This window comes from Phascolarctos cinereus, unplaced genomic scaffold (assembly GCF_003287225.1).
Source record: "Phascolarctos cinereus isolate Bilbo 61053 unplaced genomic scaffold, phaCin_HiC Scaffold_4;HRSCAF=312, whole genome shotgun sequence".
Taxonomy (NCBI): Eukaryota; Metazoa; Chordata; class Mammalia; order Diprotodontia; family Phascolarctidae; genus Phascolarctos; species Phascolarctos cinereus.
Window position 1 is genome coordinate 93,562,282 of NW_027555847.1, and position 19,232 is coordinate 93,581,513.

The 19,232-nt window shown below is 50.6% G+C and overlaps 2 protein-coding genes across 5 annotated transcripts in view; one reads left to right on the plus strand and one right to left on the minus strand.

Moving 5' to 3' along the window:
* Positions 1-15,340, plus strand: part of PTPN23 (protein tyrosine phosphatase non-receptor type 23) — a 45,044-nt gene extending 29,704 nt beyond the window's left edge. Inside the window, 27 exon segments of the mRNA XM_020999144.2 lie at positions 673-747; positions 2,879-3,006; positions 3,353-3,429; positions 3,804-3,853; positions 3,950-4,081; positions 4,806-4,886; positions 5,342-5,473; positions 5,605-5,652; positions 6,711-6,767; positions 7,028-7,086; positions 7,388-7,467; positions 8,141-8,255; positions 8,413-8,478; positions 9,207-9,352; positions 9,836-10,138; positions 10,240-10,394; positions 10,571-10,722; positions 10,858-11,037; positions 11,138-11,477; positions 11,480-12,994; positions 13,365-13,549; positions 13,744-13,828; positions 13,830-13,849; positions 13,931-14,069; positions 14,156-14,275; positions 14,370-14,525; positions 14,527-15,340. Coding sequence (XP_020854803.2) covers positions 673-747; positions 2,879-3,006; positions 3,353-3,429; positions 3,804-3,853; positions 3,950-4,081; positions 4,806-4,886; positions 5,342-5,473; positions 5,605-5,652; positions 6,711-6,767; positions 7,028-7,086; positions 7,388-7,467; positions 8,141-8,255; positions 8,413-8,478; positions 9,207-9,352; positions 9,836-10,138; positions 10,240-10,394; positions 10,571-10,722; positions 10,858-11,037; positions 11,138-11,477; positions 11,480-12,994; positions 13,365-13,549; positions 13,744-13,828; positions 13,830-13,849; positions 13,931-14,069; positions 14,156-14,275; positions 14,370-14,525; positions 14,527-14,847 — 4,917 coding nt within the window. The 3' untranslated portion in view covers positions 14,848-15,340.
* Positions 15,341-16,466: 1,126 nt separating this feature from the next.
* SCAP (SREBF chaperone) overlaps positions 16,467-19,232 on the minus strand; it is a 106,201-nt gene continuing 103,435 nt past the window's right edge. For 3 of the 4 annotated variants that reach the window (XM_020999145.2, XM_020999146.2, XM_020999147.2), the window contains 6 exons: positions 18,953-19,038; positions 18,457-18,539; positions 18,094-18,260; positions 17,766-17,846; positions 17,283-17,489; positions 16,467-17,105 (listed from right to left, as the gene is read on the minus strand). In XM_020999145.2, coding sequence (XP_020854804.1) covers positions 16,860-17,105; positions 17,283-17,489; positions 17,766-17,846; positions 18,094-18,260; positions 18,457-18,539; positions 18,953-19,038 — 870 coding nt within the window. In that variant the 3' untranslated portion in view covers positions 16,467-16,859. Of the gene's footprint in view, positions 17,106-17,282; positions 17,490-17,765; positions 17,847-18,093; positions 18,261-18,456; positions 18,540-18,952; positions 19,039-19,232 lie in introns of those variants that run through there. The other variant, XM_078152453.1, reaches the window with a different exon arrangement.

Consider the following 19,232-nt stretch of genomic DNA (forward strand, 5'->3'; position numbering starts at 1 on the left):
CTAATTGGCACATATGGAGAGCAAACCTCTGGTCCTGGCTTCATTAACACCTAATTATACCATGACTGCAGATATTACTGTGTATAGCCCTCACATCTCAGGACAGTGTAGCTGATGCAGTAGTATTTCCAGAGAGCCAGAGTAGTGTTATGCAACCCTTCTCTTTTATTTTATTCTAAATACTAAAAGGATTGTTTTCCTTCTTGTTCACTTCATGGGGATTTCTGCCCATTTCCAGGTTTTCTGAATTACCCTGGTGCTTTTCTAATCTTAGACTAATCTTTTGAATTATCTGGGAATATGGAATTGTGGACTATTATATGTAGAAACACAGGTTTGCTTGTTACATCAAAGCAGTGGGATACAGACATTTCCTGGTGTTGTTCAACTATTTCTACATATATATCCCTTTTTACTGTCACCCTGTTGAACAGGTAATGCTCTTCTCTACTTTTTCTTCAACGTACTAGAGAGTATTTAAGGTACAGTACTCTAGTAATGGAAAAAAAAACCAGTGCTTTTTTCCAGATGCTCCAAAGGTCAGGAGGCTGGGGATAAATCGAAGCTGAACTCTTAAGCCAGGTGCTGGGGGGAATGGGAAGGGACTGGGCAGGGAGTGGGCAGTAACAGGGGACCCAAGGGCTTCACTCACTCTCTGCCTTTCCTCTTTAGTTCGTCTTGAAGAATTATGGTGAGAACCCAGAGACCTACAATGAGGAGCTGAAGAAGCTGGAGCTGCTTAGACAGGTAGGGCATCAGCATCCCCAGAGGGTACATGTAGGTGACTGGTGTGCCAGTGAAGCAAGGGGACAGGGAACAGGGATAGTCTCAAGCTGTGTTCTCTGGCTCAGTGTAAGTTTTGGGGTACCCTTATCCATTGCCTGCAGTTAACACAAATTTGCATTTTCTGTGCTATGCCTTTTGGCCAATTTGGAGAATCTTGAGAGGAGATGCTATCCACAGACTATGGCAGCTAAATGAATTCTCTGCCTGGGTGTTTATAACCGTCGAGGACATCTGTGTGAAGCCGTGGAGAAAAGGATCCTTGCTTTAGTCACCATCACAGGCTCTTTTTGGGGAGGAGAGTGGGATCTACATGCACCTTCCACAGTTTTCTGAGAAAGGTCTGCCTCAGAATGAAGCTTTTGTGGAAACAGTGTGTCTGGCCTTGAATATTCTGGTGAAGAGGGTGGGTTATGGTTGAAAATGAATTGGTAACTGCAAGTCAAAAGCCTAGAGGAAGAAGAAAGCAGGAGGAAGTTACTTTACCTTTCAGACTTGTCTGTTTCTCTTCTGTTTCTAAACAGTGATGAATGGTTGCTGGTCATCCTTAGATGCCTTAGCAAGACAAGCTAGGGAAATTAATTGGAGTTTTTGTTGAATTAATATCATAAATTGAACTGTAACATAAGTAAAGTGAGTGTATACAGCCCCCTCTGGGCTTTGATTAAAAAAAAACAAATTCTTGAACTTGATAGTTAAAGCACTTGCACATTCTAATTTTTTTTTCCTGAGGCAGTGGGGTGACATGACTTGTCCAGGGTCAAACAGCTAGTAAGTGTCAAGTGTCAAGTGTCTGAGGCCAGATTTGAACTCAGGTCTTCCTGAATTCAGGGCCGGTGCTCTATCCACTGTGCCGTCTAGCTGCCCCTTGCACATTCTGTATTGAACGTTGTCACAAACCTATGAGGCAGGCAGACAAGACAGACCGCATTTGACTGATGAGGAATAAAGGGGAGAGATGACTTGCCCAAACCTCACATGACAAGTTTGTAACAGGGCTGGAATTCTAATCCAGATCTTTTTGATAATAGCCCAGTATAGTTTCCACTAATTCCCAAACAGGTTGAGAACTCTTTCTTTTTCTGTATGGAGTGTAGGAATTTCTTCAGTTGGAAGGCTGTACACCTAGTTATGGTGGTGTAGGAAAATTTGGGGAAAGGCTGATGGTTTGAGGCCATGATGAGTAGAATAATCCAAGGCTTACCTTACCGATGTGCTGAGGCAAGATCCTACTACCTCGGTAGAATCCCAGGTTGCGAATGTTTTTAATTTAATTTTTTTTATTAACAAAACTCTACTTTCTTTTCTCAGCTCTTTCTCCCATTAAAAAAAACATTAGAAGAAAACCTGTAACAAATATGCATAGTCAAGCACAACTGATTACTGCATTGGCCGTGTCAAAAAAATATATGTCTCTGGGTCTTTCATCAGATTGTAAATTCTGATTTGATTTCCACAAAGAGGGGTTAGCTATTGGAGAAGGCAGTGGGCAAGCAAACTTGGTCCAGAGAAGCTGCCTCCGAAGACAAAAAGAGGTGGAGTCTTAAAGAAGATGGAACATCACCATGTCCTCAGACATCAGCAGCCAAGAGAAATACACTTCTGCTTCCATATCACTGTTTTGTTTTTTGTTTACCTGTAGAGCCTTGAGCTAGTTGCTTAACTGTTCTGAGGTCTCAGTGCCCTCTCATGTACAGTGGACTGGGTGGGGGACCGAAGGTCTTTGCCAGCTCCTGATCTGTGACTTCAAATCAAGGGGCCGGAGGTTTAGGGACAATCTGGTTGGAATTGAAAGAGCTCTGAAGGTAGAATCAGAAGAGACCAATTTGGCCTCAGTCCTTCTGAGCCATGGGACCCTGGACGAGCCACTGCATCTCTGAATGTCCTCTGTACTGTCTCACCCAGGGCTGTGGGGAAATGGTGGGTTGAACTTTTGGAACATACATTCCTAAAGGCAGAGGATCACAGATTTAGAGCCGGCGGGGACCTCCATCCCGTCCAACCCCTTCATTGTATGGAGGAGGAACAAGAAGCCCAAGGAGGACTTGCTCAAGGTCATTGATCATTCCTCTCTCCCCTCCCCCTCCTTCCCCAGAATGCAGTCAGGGTTCCTCGGGACTTTGAGGGCTGTAGCATCCTGCGGAAGTACCTGGGCCAGCTCCATTACCTGCAGAGCCGAATCCCTATGGGTTTGGAGAATGAGGCAGCTGTCCCCATCACATGGTAAGGACAACAGGATAAGGAGAATGGGAATTGATGGGACAGTGTGCTCTGTCATCTCTTCCTTTCCAAGCCCAGGTCAAAATTCTTACCTTTCTGGTGGACCAGCTCAAAGTAAGGACCTTTTGGATAAAAGGGAGTATTACCTCAGGTATTAGGACATCTACATTTGAAGTGAACTCGATAAGCCCCTCCCTGGCCTCTGTTCCTTTTTCTGTAAAATGGGAGTACCTTCTGTTCCACTTTACCCTGGGTATTTCTTTTACCCACTGTCCAAGAGATTAGAGGGTCCTGGCTTTATGGCCTGAAGATTTCCTTCCCTGATAATATGGGGCTGGTGTATTTGTAGGACAGAGATCTTTTCTGGGAAGTCAGTGACCCACGAGGACATCAAGTACGAGCAGGCCTGCATCCTGTACAACCTAGGTGAGCTTCCCTCTCTCCACCCCATTCCTGGGCAGGGTAAGACATTTTGAGCTCCAGAGAGCCTTAGGATTTTCTCAGGAACTTGGGTTTTTTCCCTTCCCTCTCCTTGCCTTCATCTCCTGCCCAGGGAGGAGATGTTAAATCCTGAGGAAAAACACTTTCCTTTCAGGAATCCCAAAGTGTTACGTACCCCAGCTTAGGTCTAGCCCATATCTTCTTGCCAGGCCTCAGTTTTCCTTTGAGTGCCACTGGAACAACACTAACCCCAAATCCCTGAAAAGTGAAGCTCGATGGCTTTGGTGACCTGAGCCAGGAAATCCCTTCCATAGGTATCCTGAAAGGGTGCTGATGTCTTTTTTCTCTGTTTTCTAAAGGGGCTCTTCACTCCATGTTGGGCGCCATGGACAAGAGGGTGTCTGAGGAGGTGAGAAGCAGGGCCTGCCAGGCGGCAGGGGAGGGCTGGCCAGGGGCATTGGCTTCCCCTGCTCTGAACCAGCTCCTCACTGATTCTGTCCCTCAGGGCATGAAGGTTTCTTGCACCCATTTCCAGTGTGCAGCAGGTGCTTTCACTTACCTACAGGAGCACTTCCCTCACTCGTACAGTGTGGATATGAGCCACCAGATCCTCAACCTCAACATCAACCTCATGCTGGTAGGCCCTGCCTCTCTGTTCCTGTGGCATCTGTGAGCCCAGTGAGCGGGCCTCCGGCCTAGTCTGCCCTCAGGAGCTCACTCACAGGCAGAAAACTGAAGCAGCCAAAGCACACAAGTGTTAAGAGTTCAGAGGGAACGTCAGGTCACAGGCCACTGGCTGTGGTGAGGGCTGAGGCGAGGGCTTTCCAGATGTAAAGGAGCATGATTGAATGCACGGAAACAAGATGTGGATGGTGTTTTGGGAAGACAGCAAAGCGACCGGTCTGGCTGGCTGGAACAGAGCATTTCTTTAGAGGGAATAGTGGGAAGTTAGATGGAAAGGTAGTGTGTGACCAAATAGGGCAGGGCCTAGAATGCCAGGCTAGGTTTGGATTGCAGCAGGGAGCCACTAAAGGTTTAGGGGAAGAACTAAAAGCAGTGCTTTAAGAGGCATGAGTTGGCATGGTGTGCAGGGTGGATTGGAGACCAGAGGCAAGCAGGTCAGATAGGAAGACTTGCAGTAGTCCAGGGGATAATAAAGTTTTGAGGCTGGAGAAAATCTGGTCATTTTTCTAGCAGACTTTTATATCAAGTAAGAGAAAGTTAGGCTTTTGTCCCCAGCTGAGCTCAGGTAACCAGCTGTGTGATGAGATCTTTTGGTGTTTGTGAACTGGAGCAGAGCAGAAGTGGTAAGATGTACCTGAGGGCCTGCTCCCCAGGTGTGTTTGTTCTCCCACTCCAAGGGCCAGGCTCAGGAATGCCTCCTGGAGAAGTCAATGCTGGACAATCGAAAGAGTTTCCTGGTGGCTCGCATCAGTGCACAGGCAAGTAGCTACGGTCACTCTTCAGCACGCTGCTGTAATGCTGTTCTGACCCAATGCTCTGTTCCTCTGGTCTGGGATTTCCTGCCAGATAGTGAGGTCCCTGCACCAGCTCTGGTATAGTAGGAAGAGCGCTGCATGGGGTCAGTCTGGGAAGACGCAGATTAACATCCCTGCTCTGCCACTTAGCAGCCATGTGACCTTGGGCTTACTGAGACTTAGTTTCCTTCTCCATGCAACAAGGTTCATACTTACATTCCCTATCTCTCCTAGGGTCATTAGGAGAAAAGTCCTTGTTAAACCTCACAAGCAAGATAAGTGGGAGCTGCTGGTGATCGAGTGTCACCTGTCATTAGCCAGGAGGGTCATCACTTGGAGAGCTAGTGGGATTGAGGCTTTCCTGGAGGCCTCTTCCTTTGTCTCCCTGCTCCCTGATCAAGCTTTCTTTCCCCTCCCAGGTGGTTGTTTACTACAAGGAGGCCTGCCGGGCCCTGGAAAACCCTGAGACTGCCTCACTGCTGGGCAAGGTCCAGAAAGACTGGAAGAAACTGGTACAGATGAAGACCTGCTATTTTGCCGCTGTGGCTCATGTAAGGAGCCCTGCCAGGCGCTCTTCCCTTCCCTTCTTTCACCTTGGGTGGGGAGGTTGCAGGGGTGGGAAAGATGAGGCCAGCCCCCTGGGCAGGATGTCTTCATTGACCTCACACACTTCGTCTTTCAGCTGCACATGGGGAAACAAGCTGAGGAACAGCAGAAATTTGGAGAGAGGGTAAGTGGCCAGCACTGCTGAGGTCGTGAGCTCTGGCTCAAAAGTACCCCAGGGTGAGGGATTCAACATCTTACTTCCCAAGGTGGGGGAAACATGCACCAGGAACCTGTACCAAGCCGTCTTTTCTTCATTCTTCCCTATCCCCTAGTTTCCCTTCATTATTATACCCCGTTTCCCCCACCTCCAATTCTCTCCCTTATTTGTGAAAAGAGTGCTTTAACATCCTTCTTTTTTCTTCTGAATAGACAAGAGTATAGGAGTAGGAGCTAAGAAACCTGAGTTCTAGAATTGGCTCTACCATTAATTTGCTATGTGATCTTGGCCTTGGTTTCTTCATCTGTAAAATGGCTATATTGCTCCCTGCCCTGTCTGCCTCACAGAGTTGCTGAGAAACTCAGATAAGATCATGTTTTTTTGGCGTTGTTCTTGGGAAAGCATTCGGTGCTATGCAGGTGCAAAGGGCTTTTTCCATCTGGTACTAACCATCGTGCTCAGGGATTCCTGGCGTGGTAATAGAAGCACCAGTTTGTGGACCTGGCATTTAGGGCCCTTCACATTCCCACCTTACTCACCTTATACCTCTTAACATATTTTCTGTGCCATAGCCAGACTGGACTCCTTACCACCTGCTAAGTCTACCTCTGGACCTGCTCTCTGTCTCTTATACCTTCCAGTATCCCAGCTGAGAGCACTTGTTTGGAGTTTTGAATTCTTTGCCCATGTCAGACTAGCTTGCCTGCCTTCCTGCCTAGCTGCAAAGTTTCTCTACTGTCATGTGGGGAATGATTTGGGCCCAGTTTATCCTGTGGTCATTAAAAGGAGATGGGTCTCAGCCTGGGAAAAGTATATGTGTCCTGGGTCTGGGCTTAATGCTCAGGCCTAGAGAGAAAGGGAGGCTTTGGGCTCTCATGGCTAGTTTTGAGATGCTGTCTCTTAGAAAGAGGTGGTGAGGACTTCACATAGGATGGAGTGGGAAGAAGGGGATCGTTACTCTTTGCCTTCCTTTCCTTCTCTCCCCATCTGTGCTACTAGGAGGCCAACTATCTCTTTTCTTACAGGTGGTCTACTTCCAGAGTGCCCTGGACAAACTTAATGAAGCCATTAAATTGGCAAAGGTAATATAGGCTTGAGGTCCTTCTTCTGTTTTTCCCTTCTATGACAAGACCTACTTCCTGGTCTCGTTAGAACTTTTGATCTTTTGCTAATTTCAAATAGCCTTGATTGAGTGCTACTGTACATAGAGCTTTGGGGGGGAGGGGAGAAGGGAAAGTGGAGGGGAGGGCTGGGGTTGTGCACATCTCAATAGGGGCCAGATTTGGCATAATAATGAAGAGCTTTCCCTCTGTTCCTCTCCCTTCTGTCCATTCCCAAAAAGGGACAACCTGAAACTGTACAGGATGCTCTGCGCTTCACTATGGATGTCATTGGTGGAAAGTAAGTCAGGGTTGAACCAGGATGAGAATTACTGTCACATGTGAGAGTGAAAGGTTAGGGCAAAGGAGGGAGCAAATGGAATCGTAGAGCTGGCTTCAAGCAAGCTTGAAATGGTCCGTGTTTCCCTTTCCAAGATAACGGAGTGGAAAGTGGCAGCTGAGCCAGACCCAGGATTATGGGATCCCCAGGTGGCTGTAGTGCTAGGGGCAGAATAGATGTGTGGGTCAGGGACCAAACTCAGTGGCGACAGGAGGGAGGCAGGACACGAACACACTCCTTACCTCCTTTTCTCTGTTCACAGGTTCAATTCAGCCAAGAAGGACAACGACTTCATCTACCATGAGGCTATTCCTGCACTGGACACCCTGCAGCCTGTAAAAGGTGTGGAATGCAGAGGGTGGAGGAGAGAAGACCCAGTGACACCATTTTGGGGAATGAAATTGGGTGCCTAGTGTCAGCCTCATACAGCGAAGGAGTGAAGAGCTCTGTGCCTAGAGTTACATTAACAAAAACAGTGCATAACAAGGGGAGTGACCGTCCAGCGTCTTCCAGCCTGTTCGTACTGTATTGAGTTCTGGGAGCTAAGTTTTAAGAAGAGCCTTGGCAACTGTGGTACCATGAGCAGGACAGTGAGGGGAGGAAAGGGTTATGGGAGCTGGCAGTGTTGCAAATGAACAAAGACTGGGGATCGTCTCCAGGTATTTGAAAGACTGTCGTTAGACTTGTTTGGCTTCTGGATCTGAAAAGTGGGAAAAGCTGCAGAGGGATATTTAGGCTCTACGTATGGAAATGTTCCTTACAAAGTTTGAATTGTGCAAAAGTGGAATGAGGAATGAGTTCGCAGCATGAGGAAGCTGGAGAACTGCTTGTTGGGAGCTTTGTACAAGGCATTCCTACTTAGGCAGGATCCTTCCAGGATAACCTTTCTGGATCCTTTCCCCTTTGAGAATTGATTATTTTATGATCTCTTTACTTAGGCAGTTGAATTGTTCTTTGCCTCAGTTTCTGGCCCAGGGCTTCTTGGCTTTCCAACTCTTTTCCTTCCTTTTCCCAGGAGCCCCCTTGGTGAAGCCCCTTCCTGTGAATCCTACTGATCCAGCTGTCACTGGCCCTGACATTTTTGCCAAGTTGGTGCCTATGGCTGCCCATGAGGCCTCTTCACTGTACAGGTAAGCAGAATGGGGAGAGGCTTGGCTTGAGGTGGTCTGGGGAATGAGCATCTCCTACAGAAGGGTGGGGTCACCTCCAGAGTTAAGCCCCAGTGGATTTGCACTGGGAGGTAGCACACACTCTCTCAGTTGACTCTTTTACCCTCCCATCCTCCAGTGAGGAGAAGGCCAAGCTGCTTCGTGAGATGATGGCCAAAATTGATGCCAAGAACGAGGTCCTAGAGTAAGTAATGGAGAAAGGGAGAAATGGGAGAACAAGGCCCAAACCTTCTTCCTGCTTCCATCAAGTCCTCCAGAATATTAGGGAGACTGTAGAGCCATCTTTGGGATGGAGCTGGCCAGTCAGCCCATTAGGGGAGGGCTATGAGAGAAGAGAATGGAACCAGAGCTCCTCCAGCTGAGTCTTTGGGGAGACAGACAGAAGCCCAGGGGAGAGAAAATTTGTTCTCACAGGAGGCCTCAGCAACTGAATTTACTACATGTTTGAATTGAAATTAATAGGGAAAAAGTAAATTAGAGGGGAAAACTGGCCTAAATTTTCTTGTATGTCATTATATATCTTGCTTTCCATTCATTCAACATCTAGCCCAAACGTGTCTCTGTTGTGGGGAAAGTCAAGAATTCAGTCTGTCTGGGGAGCTGGGACTCCCTCCAACACGGTGAACAAGCTGGAGAGGAGTGTGGAGGTTCCAATAGGGCAGAAATCCTGGTCATCTCCCAGAGCCTTAGACCCTAGCTCTGATCCAGGGAACCTCAGCTCTCAGCCACCAGCCCCTTGAAAGCTACTGTTTTTCCCTGCACAACCATTGGGTCAGGGATAGTCTCTTGTCTGCACCTAGCTGTGCTCACCTCTTTGAATCCTTGCCACATGAGGTTAAGTTAAGGACAGGTGTGCGTCGTAGGCTGAGACGACTCACAACAGTGACCTTTCTCCATCATCCCTTGGCACAGCCAGTTCATGGACTCCCTGCAGCTAGATCCCGAGACGGTAGATAATCTGGATGCATATAACCACATCCCACCCGTGCTCATGGAGAAGTGTGCGGCCCTCAGCGTTCGGCCCGACACGGTGAAGAATCTTGTTCAGTCCATGCAGGGTGAGCATATGTGGAGAAATGGTGTTTGGGGGCGTGGCTTATGGTTGAGCCTTCCTCGCTAAGGAAGAGCAGCTGTGGTCTGGAGCTGTGTTTCTGACATGGTCCAGAGAGTAACAAAGAGCAGTCATTACTTGGGCAAAAGTGAAGTATGTGAGGCATTTTCATAGGTGTTAGCACCACAAGCAACCCTAGAGATCATTCAGCTCATCCCTCCCTTTCTCTCATTTTACATAGGAGGAAACTGAGGTTTCCTTTCTAGTTAAGTCATTTATCCAAGTCATCCAGCTAGGTAGTATTAGAGCTGAAATTTGAAGTCTTGTCATTCCAAATCTTGTGCTCTTTTTCCTCAGCTAAAAAGGGAATAAGATCAAGGCCAATAATCTAATAAAAGGCCAGAGCAAGGCTAAACCCAAGATTTTGGACTGGGGGGGAGGGGGTTTGTGGCCCCCAGGTCAATAGGCTTGGTCTCTCTCCCCTTCACAGTGTTGTCAGGAGTCTATACAGATGTAGAAGCTTCCCTGAAGGAGGTCAAGGGCCTGCTAGAGGAGGATGAGCTTCTGGAGCAGAAGGTCCAGGAAGCATCTGGGCAGCCAGGAGCAGTTCCAGCTGGGGGGCTGGCTGAGGTAAGCCGAGAGTGGGCCAAATACATGGAAGTGCACGAGAAGGCCTCCTTCACCAACAGTGAGCTGCATCGGGCCATGAACCTGCACATTAGCAACTTACGGCTGCTGAGCGGGCCACTGGACCAAGTGCGCGCTGCCCTGCCCTCTCCAGCCCTCACCCCTGGTAAGTAGAAAGGTCGGCATCACCCGTAGGGCTGAGGAGAGGAGGCAATTTCTTTGGATTCTTTTATCAATGAAGGAACTCTGCCCTTTGCCTCTTCCCAGATGACAAGGCTGTGCTGCAGAACCTCAAGCGTATCCTGGCCAAGGTGCAGGAAATGAGGGACCAGCGCCTATCCTTGGAGCACCAGCTCCGAGAGTTGATCCAGAAGGATGACATCACCACTTCCCTGGTCACCACAGACCGTTCAGAGATGAAGGTGACATCGTGGGGGTTCCCCAGGGAGAGGTTCTGCTTAGGGGGCTTCTCACTCCCTAGAGTGAGAACGTGGGAAAAGCCGTGCACAGGGACTGAGGACTGGGATGGAGGAGGCCCAATGGGTCCTGCTTGGAGAGCTCTCTCCTGGGTCTCACTCCTCCTCTTCTTGACCCTCAGAAGCTCTTTGAAGAACAGCTCAAGAAGTATGACCAGCTCCGTGTGTACCTGGACCAAAACCTAGCTGCCCAGGAGAATATCCTCAAGGCGCTGACAGAGGCCAACGTACAGTATGCAGCTGTTCGTCGAGCACTTACGGAGCTGGAGCACAAGTCAGTGCCCTGGACTGCTGGCCTCTCCTCCCTTGTCCCTCCCCTCCAGCCCCAGGGCTTCATTCTTAGCCCATGTGTTAAGTAATTGCATGGGGGTGAGGCAAGATGCTGGGCTCACCTTTGTTTCTGCCCCAGGTGGAACTCCACACTGCAGACCTTGGTGGCCTCCTATGAGGCCTATGAGGATTTAATGAAGAAGTCCCAGGAGGGAAAGGATTTCTATGCTGATCTGGAGAGCAAGGTGGCCGCTCTGCTGGAACGGGCCAAGGCTGCATGCCAGGCCCGAGAAGCTGCATTCCAACAGCTCCTCAGCAGGTAAAGCTGGGCCTGAGGACTGTTCTGGTCTCATAGACATAAAATGGAGTGGGGAGAGGGCAGAGAAATCTGACTGATGGACTCTGGACTGACTTCTTAGGGAACTGAAAAAGAAACCTCCGCCCCGGCCTACCGCCCCAAAGCCACTACTAGCCCGAAAGGAAGAAGGGGAAGTTATAGAGCCTGGGGATCTGCCCGAGGAGCTCCGCAGCTTGCCTCCTGACATGCTGGCCACCCACCTGGCTGCCTTTCCCACTGGAGCCCTCCCCAGTGATGCCTTTTTGGGAGCTGGAGCTGTTATGCCTTTCCCCTCTGGCCATTTTACTGTCCCTGGGTCCCACTATATTCCCAGCCAGGGTCCCAGCCCTTTCCCCCCAGGTACCTACTCTGGGCCTCCACCTCTACTACAACCCTCAGCCCCTCAGCTACAGGACTGCCCCTGCCAGGCTTGGCTCCAGGGCCCCGCCTCTATCCAGCTCCCACTTACACCCCAGAGCCTGGCCTAATTCCTGGTTCATCTCCTCAACACAGGGTAGTAAGCAGCCACTATGCACTAGGGCCTCCTGGATCCAGTGGGGGTGTCCCCACAGCCCCCCCGCCCCGATTTATGGGCCCTGAGCTGGCTCCAGGGATCCGTCCTGCCACTACCACAGTGGACAGCATCCAGGCCCCCATCTCAAGCTACACGGCCCCCAGGCCTGGGCCTAGCCCAAGCCCAGCCCCCACCAGGCCCTGCTACTCTGCCTCCCAGCAAGGACTCCCAACAGTACCTTATCCTTACCCTGTAGGGGTTTGCCAACCTTTCACCCCCTCTTCGGCCCAGCTTCCTTTTCCCCCAGCTCCCCGTGGTGAGTTGCAGCCTCGGCCCCAAACCTATGCCTCCCAAGTGCCCTTCGTTCCTCAGCCTCGACCCCCAGCCCCAATTCAGCACCCACCTGTCTTCCCTCCCCAGACCAGGGTCCCTGCTCCCACTGCCCAGCAGCCACCTTTTCCTTTCGTTACCCAGCCTGCTGTCATGGGGCAGCTCCCGCCACCTTTGCGTACCCATCTTTACCCACTTCCTTCCCAGGATCCTTTACCCCCCCATTCAGGAGCCTTGCCTTTCCCCACTCCAGCCCCACCTCAGACTCCCCATGCTCCACTTCCTGGAGTTCAACCCCTTCCCGCAGGCACTTCAGCCATACCCTATTGCCCAGCCCCAGCTTCTAGGACCCAGGGTCCCCAGGCCCCCTCACTCCCCAGTCAGTTGCCCCCTGGCACTCCATTACCCCTCCGGGGCCCCCCACCCTCCAGCCAACCTTCTCCAAGCCCTCATCCTGTGCCTTCACCAGCCCCATCCCCGGGGCCGGGCCCTACCACACCACACCCTTCCCAGACAGAACCACCACCATTCCAACGCTGCAACTCGTCTACCGCTGATCTGCTCTCATCCAGCCCCGAGAGCCAGCATGGGGGGTCCCAACCCCCTGGTGGAGGACACCCTTTGCTCCAGCCCACCAAGGCAGATGCCACAGAGGGCCAGCGGCCCCAAGCTCTGCGACTGATAGAGTGTGACCCTTATGAGCAGCCACAGAGGCTCCAGCAACTGCAGGAGGAGCTGGAGGCATTCCGAGGGCTACTGAGTGGTGGGGCAGGGGCTCTAGATGCAGTCTGGCGAGAGCTGCAGGAAGCCCAGGAACGGGATGCCCGAGGCCGCTCTATTGCCATTGCGCGTTGCTATTCTCTCAAGAACCGGCACCAGGATGTCATGCCCTATGATAGTAACCGGGTAGTGCTTCGTTCAGGCAAGGATGATTATATCAATGCCAGCCGGGTGGAAGGACTCTCCTCATACTGCCCTCCATTGATAGCCACCCAGGCTCCACTGCCTGGCACTGCAGCTGACTTCTGGCTCATGGTGCATGAACAGAAGGTGTCCGTCATTGTTATGTTGGTTTCAGAGGCAGAGATGGAAAAGGTGAGGAAAGGGGGTAGACAATCACTTGGGGAATTTTCCCTTTGCAGAGGGAACAATGGAACTGAGTTGTGCCTGTGACCTTTTAGGGCAAAGAGCAGAACTGGAATTTGAACACTGGTCTTATCCGAGACAATGTGGTCTTTCTACAAGATCTCCAGGCTTAACTTGTTTTGTCATCCCTCCCTCCCCAACGATATTTTTAGAAATATAAAATATAAAGATTGCAAAAGAGACCAGTTATATTGAAATATATTTAATCAAAATACTTAATATAAAATCCATAGGTGCTAGGTTAAGGACCTTGACCTTTGTGCTATGGCCCCAGGTCAGCTTCTTTGACAATTTGCTCCTCTCTCTTTCTGCCCTATAGCAGAAAGTGGCTAAGTATTTTCCCACCGAGCGGGGCCAGCCTCTGGTCCAGGGCCCTCTAAGCCTGGTGCTGAGCAGTGTCCGGACCACAGACACCCACGTGGAACGTGTGCTGAGCCTGCAGTTCAGAGACCAAAGCCTCAAACGCTCTCTCGTACACCTGCACTTCCCCACTTGGCCAGAGCTGTGCGTTTAACCCAAAGCGGGGGGGGGGGGGGGGGGTGGTAACGTTGATGGCAGGTTAACTGGCTGTTTTTTTTGGGGGGGGGTGGTGGAGAGGAGATGTGAGCCTGAGAACTAAGCGAATGAGCCACTCAGGTCCCCGCATGCCCTTGTCCTGGTCCTAGGGGTCCCATTCATTCCTCTTCTCCCATTTTCAGGGGCCTCCCAGACAGCCCAGGGAACTTGCTTCGCTTCATCCAGGAGGTGCACACCCACTACCTGCATCAGCGGCCTTTGCACACCCCCCATTGTGGTGCACTGCAGGTACTGCCAGGATGGCTGCAGGGAGGTCTGGGAATACATTTTCTGAGGGGCCTTGCTCACTCTCTCTTCCTACTCTCACAGTTCTGGGGTAGGCCGCACCGGAGCCTTTGCGCTGCTGTATGCTGCTGTGCAGGAAGTAGAAGCTGGCAATGGAATTCCTGCCCTGACGCAGCTGGTCCGGCGGATGCGGCAACAGCGGAAGCACATGTTACAGGAGAAGGTAGGGGCTAAATAGGAGAGGCAGGGCAGGCCGGGCTGCTGAGTTTAAGGTGATGCCTTGAACTGAAGTTGCCATTCCCTTGTCAGCTGCACCTCCGATTTTGTCACGAAGCAGTGCTGAGACATGTAGAGCAGGTGCTCCAGAGGCACGGGGTGGCACCCCCTTCTGCCTGCAGACCCCTTGCTAACTCCAGTGTGGCCCAGAAGGTAAAGAGGGGGTGGGAACTCGGGGGTGGGGTGGGAATGGGGGAGGATAGGGGTAGATGGAGTTCTTGAGTCTCTTCTCTCTCTCCCTCCACAGGCATATCTGCCCCAGGACCCCCAGGACCTAGTGCTGGGTGCAGACATGCCCATCAGCTCCATCCAAGCCACCATTGCCAAGCTTAGCATCCGGCCCCAAGGGGGCGGGCAGGAGCCCCCTCCTCTGGCCTTTGCTAGTCCTTCTGAGCCTCTTAGTCCTACCACACCCAACCTCCTGGAGCTCACCAGTCCCCCCTTCACCTTCTCCTCCTTCCTCCCCTCAGCCAGAGATTCCTGAGCCTAAGGAGGAGAACCAGATCCCTGCAGCACCTAGTCCTGGGCCTTCCACTTCTTCTCTAGAGCTATTGGCCTCCCTGACTCCTGAGGCCTTCTCCCTGGACAGCTCCCTGCGGGGGAAGCAACGCATGAACAAGCAGAGCTTCCTGCAGGCTCATAATGGGCAAGGACTTCGAGGCACTGGCCCCAGTGATGACCCTCTCAGCCTTTTGGACCCACTCTGGACCCTAAATAAGACATGAATTGGACCTAGAGGCACGGATGTCCAATGGCTTCTAACTCCCTACACTACATGTTTTTCTTTAAACCTGCTAAGTCCCTAATCCAAAACCTGAGCTGCCTCTTTTCTGGAACAGGGAAATACTTCCAACCCTTCCCCGGGGCCCCCAGGGAAAGGATCTGGAGGTTTGCCAAGGGGCCAGGGTAGAGGAGGAGGATTCAGCAACTGTAGAGGAACAATTCAGGGGAGAAGAGTCAAACCCCACCCCTCCCCAACAATTCTTGTTGCCTTTAAGCCCTGGTCTAGTGGAAGTCCTCCTAGGATGATCATTTCTCTTGACTGCATGGAGCTGCAGAGGAGACATCAGCACTCACTTCTTGCCCTTCACTAACGACCCGACTCTTGGGGGCAAAGTGGGTGGGGCAGACCGTGAACAAAGTAGCCATTCTCTTACTTGGGACCTGAATTTTTTTTTTCCAGCTCTTTGCTACTAAAATAAACCAACCTATGTGACAGCTGCTTCTTGTGCTTCCCTTCTGTCCTCTGCCCTTGAAATTACTTGACATTCTCCTTAGCTCCTTCCAGCAACCTTGTGAAGTACTACAGGCATCCTCATTTTATGAATGAAGTGCCCAAAGCCACCTACATAGTTACATGGTAGAGAGGTTAGGTTAGATAACCCAGGTCCTCTGTATTGTATTTTTCCCATCACACACAGCTCAGTCCAATGCCAGCGTTAAGGGCTTGATGGTGGGAGATTATTAGTGTGGACAGAAAGACCTTGTCCAAGTCATTATTTGCACTTGCCAGTACTAGTCTGATGATAAACAAGGACCCTGAAGGACAGTCTTAAGTCACTTATGTAACTTGGGAGAGGAGTTTAGGAGCTAGAATCTGATGAATAATCTTCCTTAAAACTGTCCATTCCTAAACCCCTAGTACAAAGCCAAGCCCTCAGTTCTGGTCCGTACCTCTGCCAGTGATTTGCTTATACAACACTAGATGGTTTAGAACCAATATTCTGTTAGCCTTGAAGGATTATAGATGGTAAAGGAGCAGAGTCTATTGGCCAGAGCCCAATATAAATTTTCACAACTGCCTCTCTTAGCACGAGCAACAAAGGCTAATAGGTAGTACAGCATGAGGGGTGGGAGTGCCTGCCTTGGTGAGGCCAAAGAGGGTTACTATCTTCAAAGCACTTTAGCCACTCTGTGATAATCCTCATTACGACCCAGGCTACCCTCCACAGTAAGAATAACCTAAACTCCATTAAGACTCCTATTCTTCCCTCAGGACTTAGCTCTGCTTTCTTATGTGGGTCAGTTATACAACCACACTCACCTATTCTACTTTCCTTCCCCCCATTTTCCCTCTAGTACAACCACACTATTCAAACCAGCTTCCCCTAAGAAGGCAGTTTTATGGCTGACTAAAGCAATATAGCTTTTCCTCCCTCTTCAGGAGTGTGAATGCCACACCAAACAACTCTTGTGCTATCTAGGCCTGGCCACACTTAATGGATCTATTAATAATGCTACCCCACCACTTATTTTCTTCAAGGTGGGCATACAGAAAGAAAAGAAGTAACAGAAACATAATTATGTACCCTTATAGGGCATAGATGGAGGTAGCTCATGGTGGTTATATATTACATGATTTAAAAAAGTTTATTTAAGAGAGGGAACTGGCAAGATGGGAAGACATTGAAAAGTCCCGAGGGCAAACCCAGCCAACCCTATTCTCTCCTTCACCCTCAGGTACTACAGCTTTGGTCCCACTAATGGGGAAAGGGAGAGCCAGGAGACGCCAGGCAGAAGAAACAGTCCCTACGCCTAGCACAGGGTCCACCAGTTAGCAGGACACACAGTGCCCTTAGTGGAGTGGGAGCTTACCAAGAGCTGTCCTCCCCAACCACCAGAAAGGTGGACAATTCCCCTCCTGCTCCAAGCCTGGTCACCACTGTTGGGTCACCTCCAGTCCAGGCCTGCTATGAAGACTCTGGAGAGGGTGCTCAGGCCCAGTATTAACCCTGGTTCAGTCCAGCTTCTCCAACACGGAGGGCACATATACCAGGCTCAGCTCACTGCCAAAGTTGCAGACAATGGCCGCGTTGTCCAGCACAAGAATCTGGCGGGCTGGCTGTGCCTCACTGCTTTTGCCCAGGTACACAGTTTGCAGCAGGTCCCCATAGTTTAGATCCCAGAAGGAGACGCACCCCTGGCCTCCAGTGACCAGTAAGTTGTCCGAGATGACACCCAGGCTGGCCCCACACCCCATGTCCTAGGGAGGTTGAGGGGAACAAGTGTTACAGATACTGTAGTTCAGAGTATATAGGCACTATTTTCCTGTCCCACCCAATCTGGGGTCTTGGGTCTTCTCTTTATAACCCATGTGCCCTTCAAATGGGAGAGGGACAAGATGAAAACAATCCCAGCCCCTCCCCCTTTCTTTTCTCACCTGCTGAATTGAGTAGAGCTTGATGCCAGTGCATCGGTCCCAGATGCTGATGAGGTCATCCAGGCCACTGCTGATGATGCAGGAGGTGGTACAGGTGAGGGAGGTTACATCCCCACGGTGTGCAAACATATGGCTTACTCGACTACCTGTTAGAACATCCCAAAGGCAGATGGCTCCATCCTGCCCCCCACTGGCCAAAACCATTGTCTGAGAGAACGGAGATGGAAAAACTGAGTTACTGTAGGGTCTCAGAGCTTAATAAGAAACTCATGTCTATTGAAATCTGAATCAAGACCAGGGAAGACTCTTGGAAACTTCGGGAATAGGGTGAGCGTGGCCTTAACAGGGCCCACAGAGGCAGACTCATCCATGGATAGAATCATGTACAGTCAGCCCAATGTGGCTACGGTCCATTGCATCCCTCCACCCTAAGGCTCTTGGCCCTGTCTTAGCTCCTCCCTAGGAGCTTGTACTGGGTCTCACCTGGTCAATGTACACAGCTGTAATGGCCCCTGAATGGCCCTGCAGGGTGAAGAGGCAGCACGAGTCCTCCAGCCTATACACCTGAAACGTGAGGCAGCATCAGAGCTCTGACTCCCATCCTGATTTTTTCAAAACTCTATATATTTTCTCCCCATTCATTCAAATTTGAAAAGGTTCTCGATGTCAATTCAAATTTGCAGAACTAACTCAGTGGCTCCAATAGATTTCACCACCTTCAGCCAAGAAATCCTTGTTAACAGGTCTCCATTCCCTCTGATTTCGCTTTCTACCCTCCCCAAGACTGCCCAAGCTTCCAAAGGATACTTACTCTCAGAGTGTGGTCCTGGCTTCCAGTCACAACACGACCAGCAGCAGCCTTCAGGGCGGTAATGGGTTTCTGGTGGGCACAGGACACTGTGTGGGTGAGGTGGCATACTACAGTATCACTGTTGCTGTACACAGGGGATGAAGGGGCACTGCCCCGGCTTGGAGTCCCTGGGAAAAACCAGTTCAAAGTGAACAGAGACCCAAAGTAGAAAAGAAGTCATCTTTTCCCATACCCACTAATACCAGCAGGAGAGTTAACCCAGTTGCCATGCCCCTGGCCAGAGACCTCAGGGTGAAAAAGTTGCTATAAATCTGTCTCACTTTCCACAGAATCTTCTCTTGACCCACTCTATTCCCACTTTACCTCGAAACTGCAAATGGCTGAGGACTGTGCAAGTCTCCAAGGAGAAGAAATCAAGGGACCCGTTGAGCCGGGCAGCCACAATCCTGTAACAGAACAGTGATAACTGCAGCCTTTAGGAGGGAAAGGCCCAGGGGAAACTCCTAATGGTAATTAGGAAAGGTGTGTTCCAACCCTGCCCCCAGGAAGCTGTAAGACCAAGGATGACAGCTGCAAGGGACCCAGATAAAATTCAACCTTCTCATTTTACAGCTGAGAGAACTTAGACCCAAAGATTAAATAAGGGCTGACTGTACATGATTCTATCCATGGGTGAGTTAAGTAAGGGTCACCCAGCTGGTAAGGGTATGAGGCAGGATCCACACCCAGGTCTTTATCTACATGATCCTCCCACAAACTTCCCCCACCCCACAGTGCCATCTGTTGCACATCTGACCCAGATGCCCCTTCTGAAGAGGGGTCCAAGAGCCATCCTGGCCCAGGAAACTCACATCCTCACCTCTTGTTCAGGAACACAAGGGCAGTGATGCCTGAGGAGACCTCCTCGTTGCTGCAGCGAAGGGTGCCCTCGATGGCGTCCCACACCTATAACCCCAGAGGCTATGAGGGCCCTGCTCAGGTTGGGGCAGCCCAACCCGACTTCCTGCCCTAAAAGGACAGACTAAGGCCCTCCCTCCCACCCACTATGGGAAAGAGCAGCACTTGCCCTCCTTTAATGGAAGGGGGTGGGTTTAAGGAGCCTGTCTAAAGTCCTCAATTCTCCGCCTACTGCGACTGGT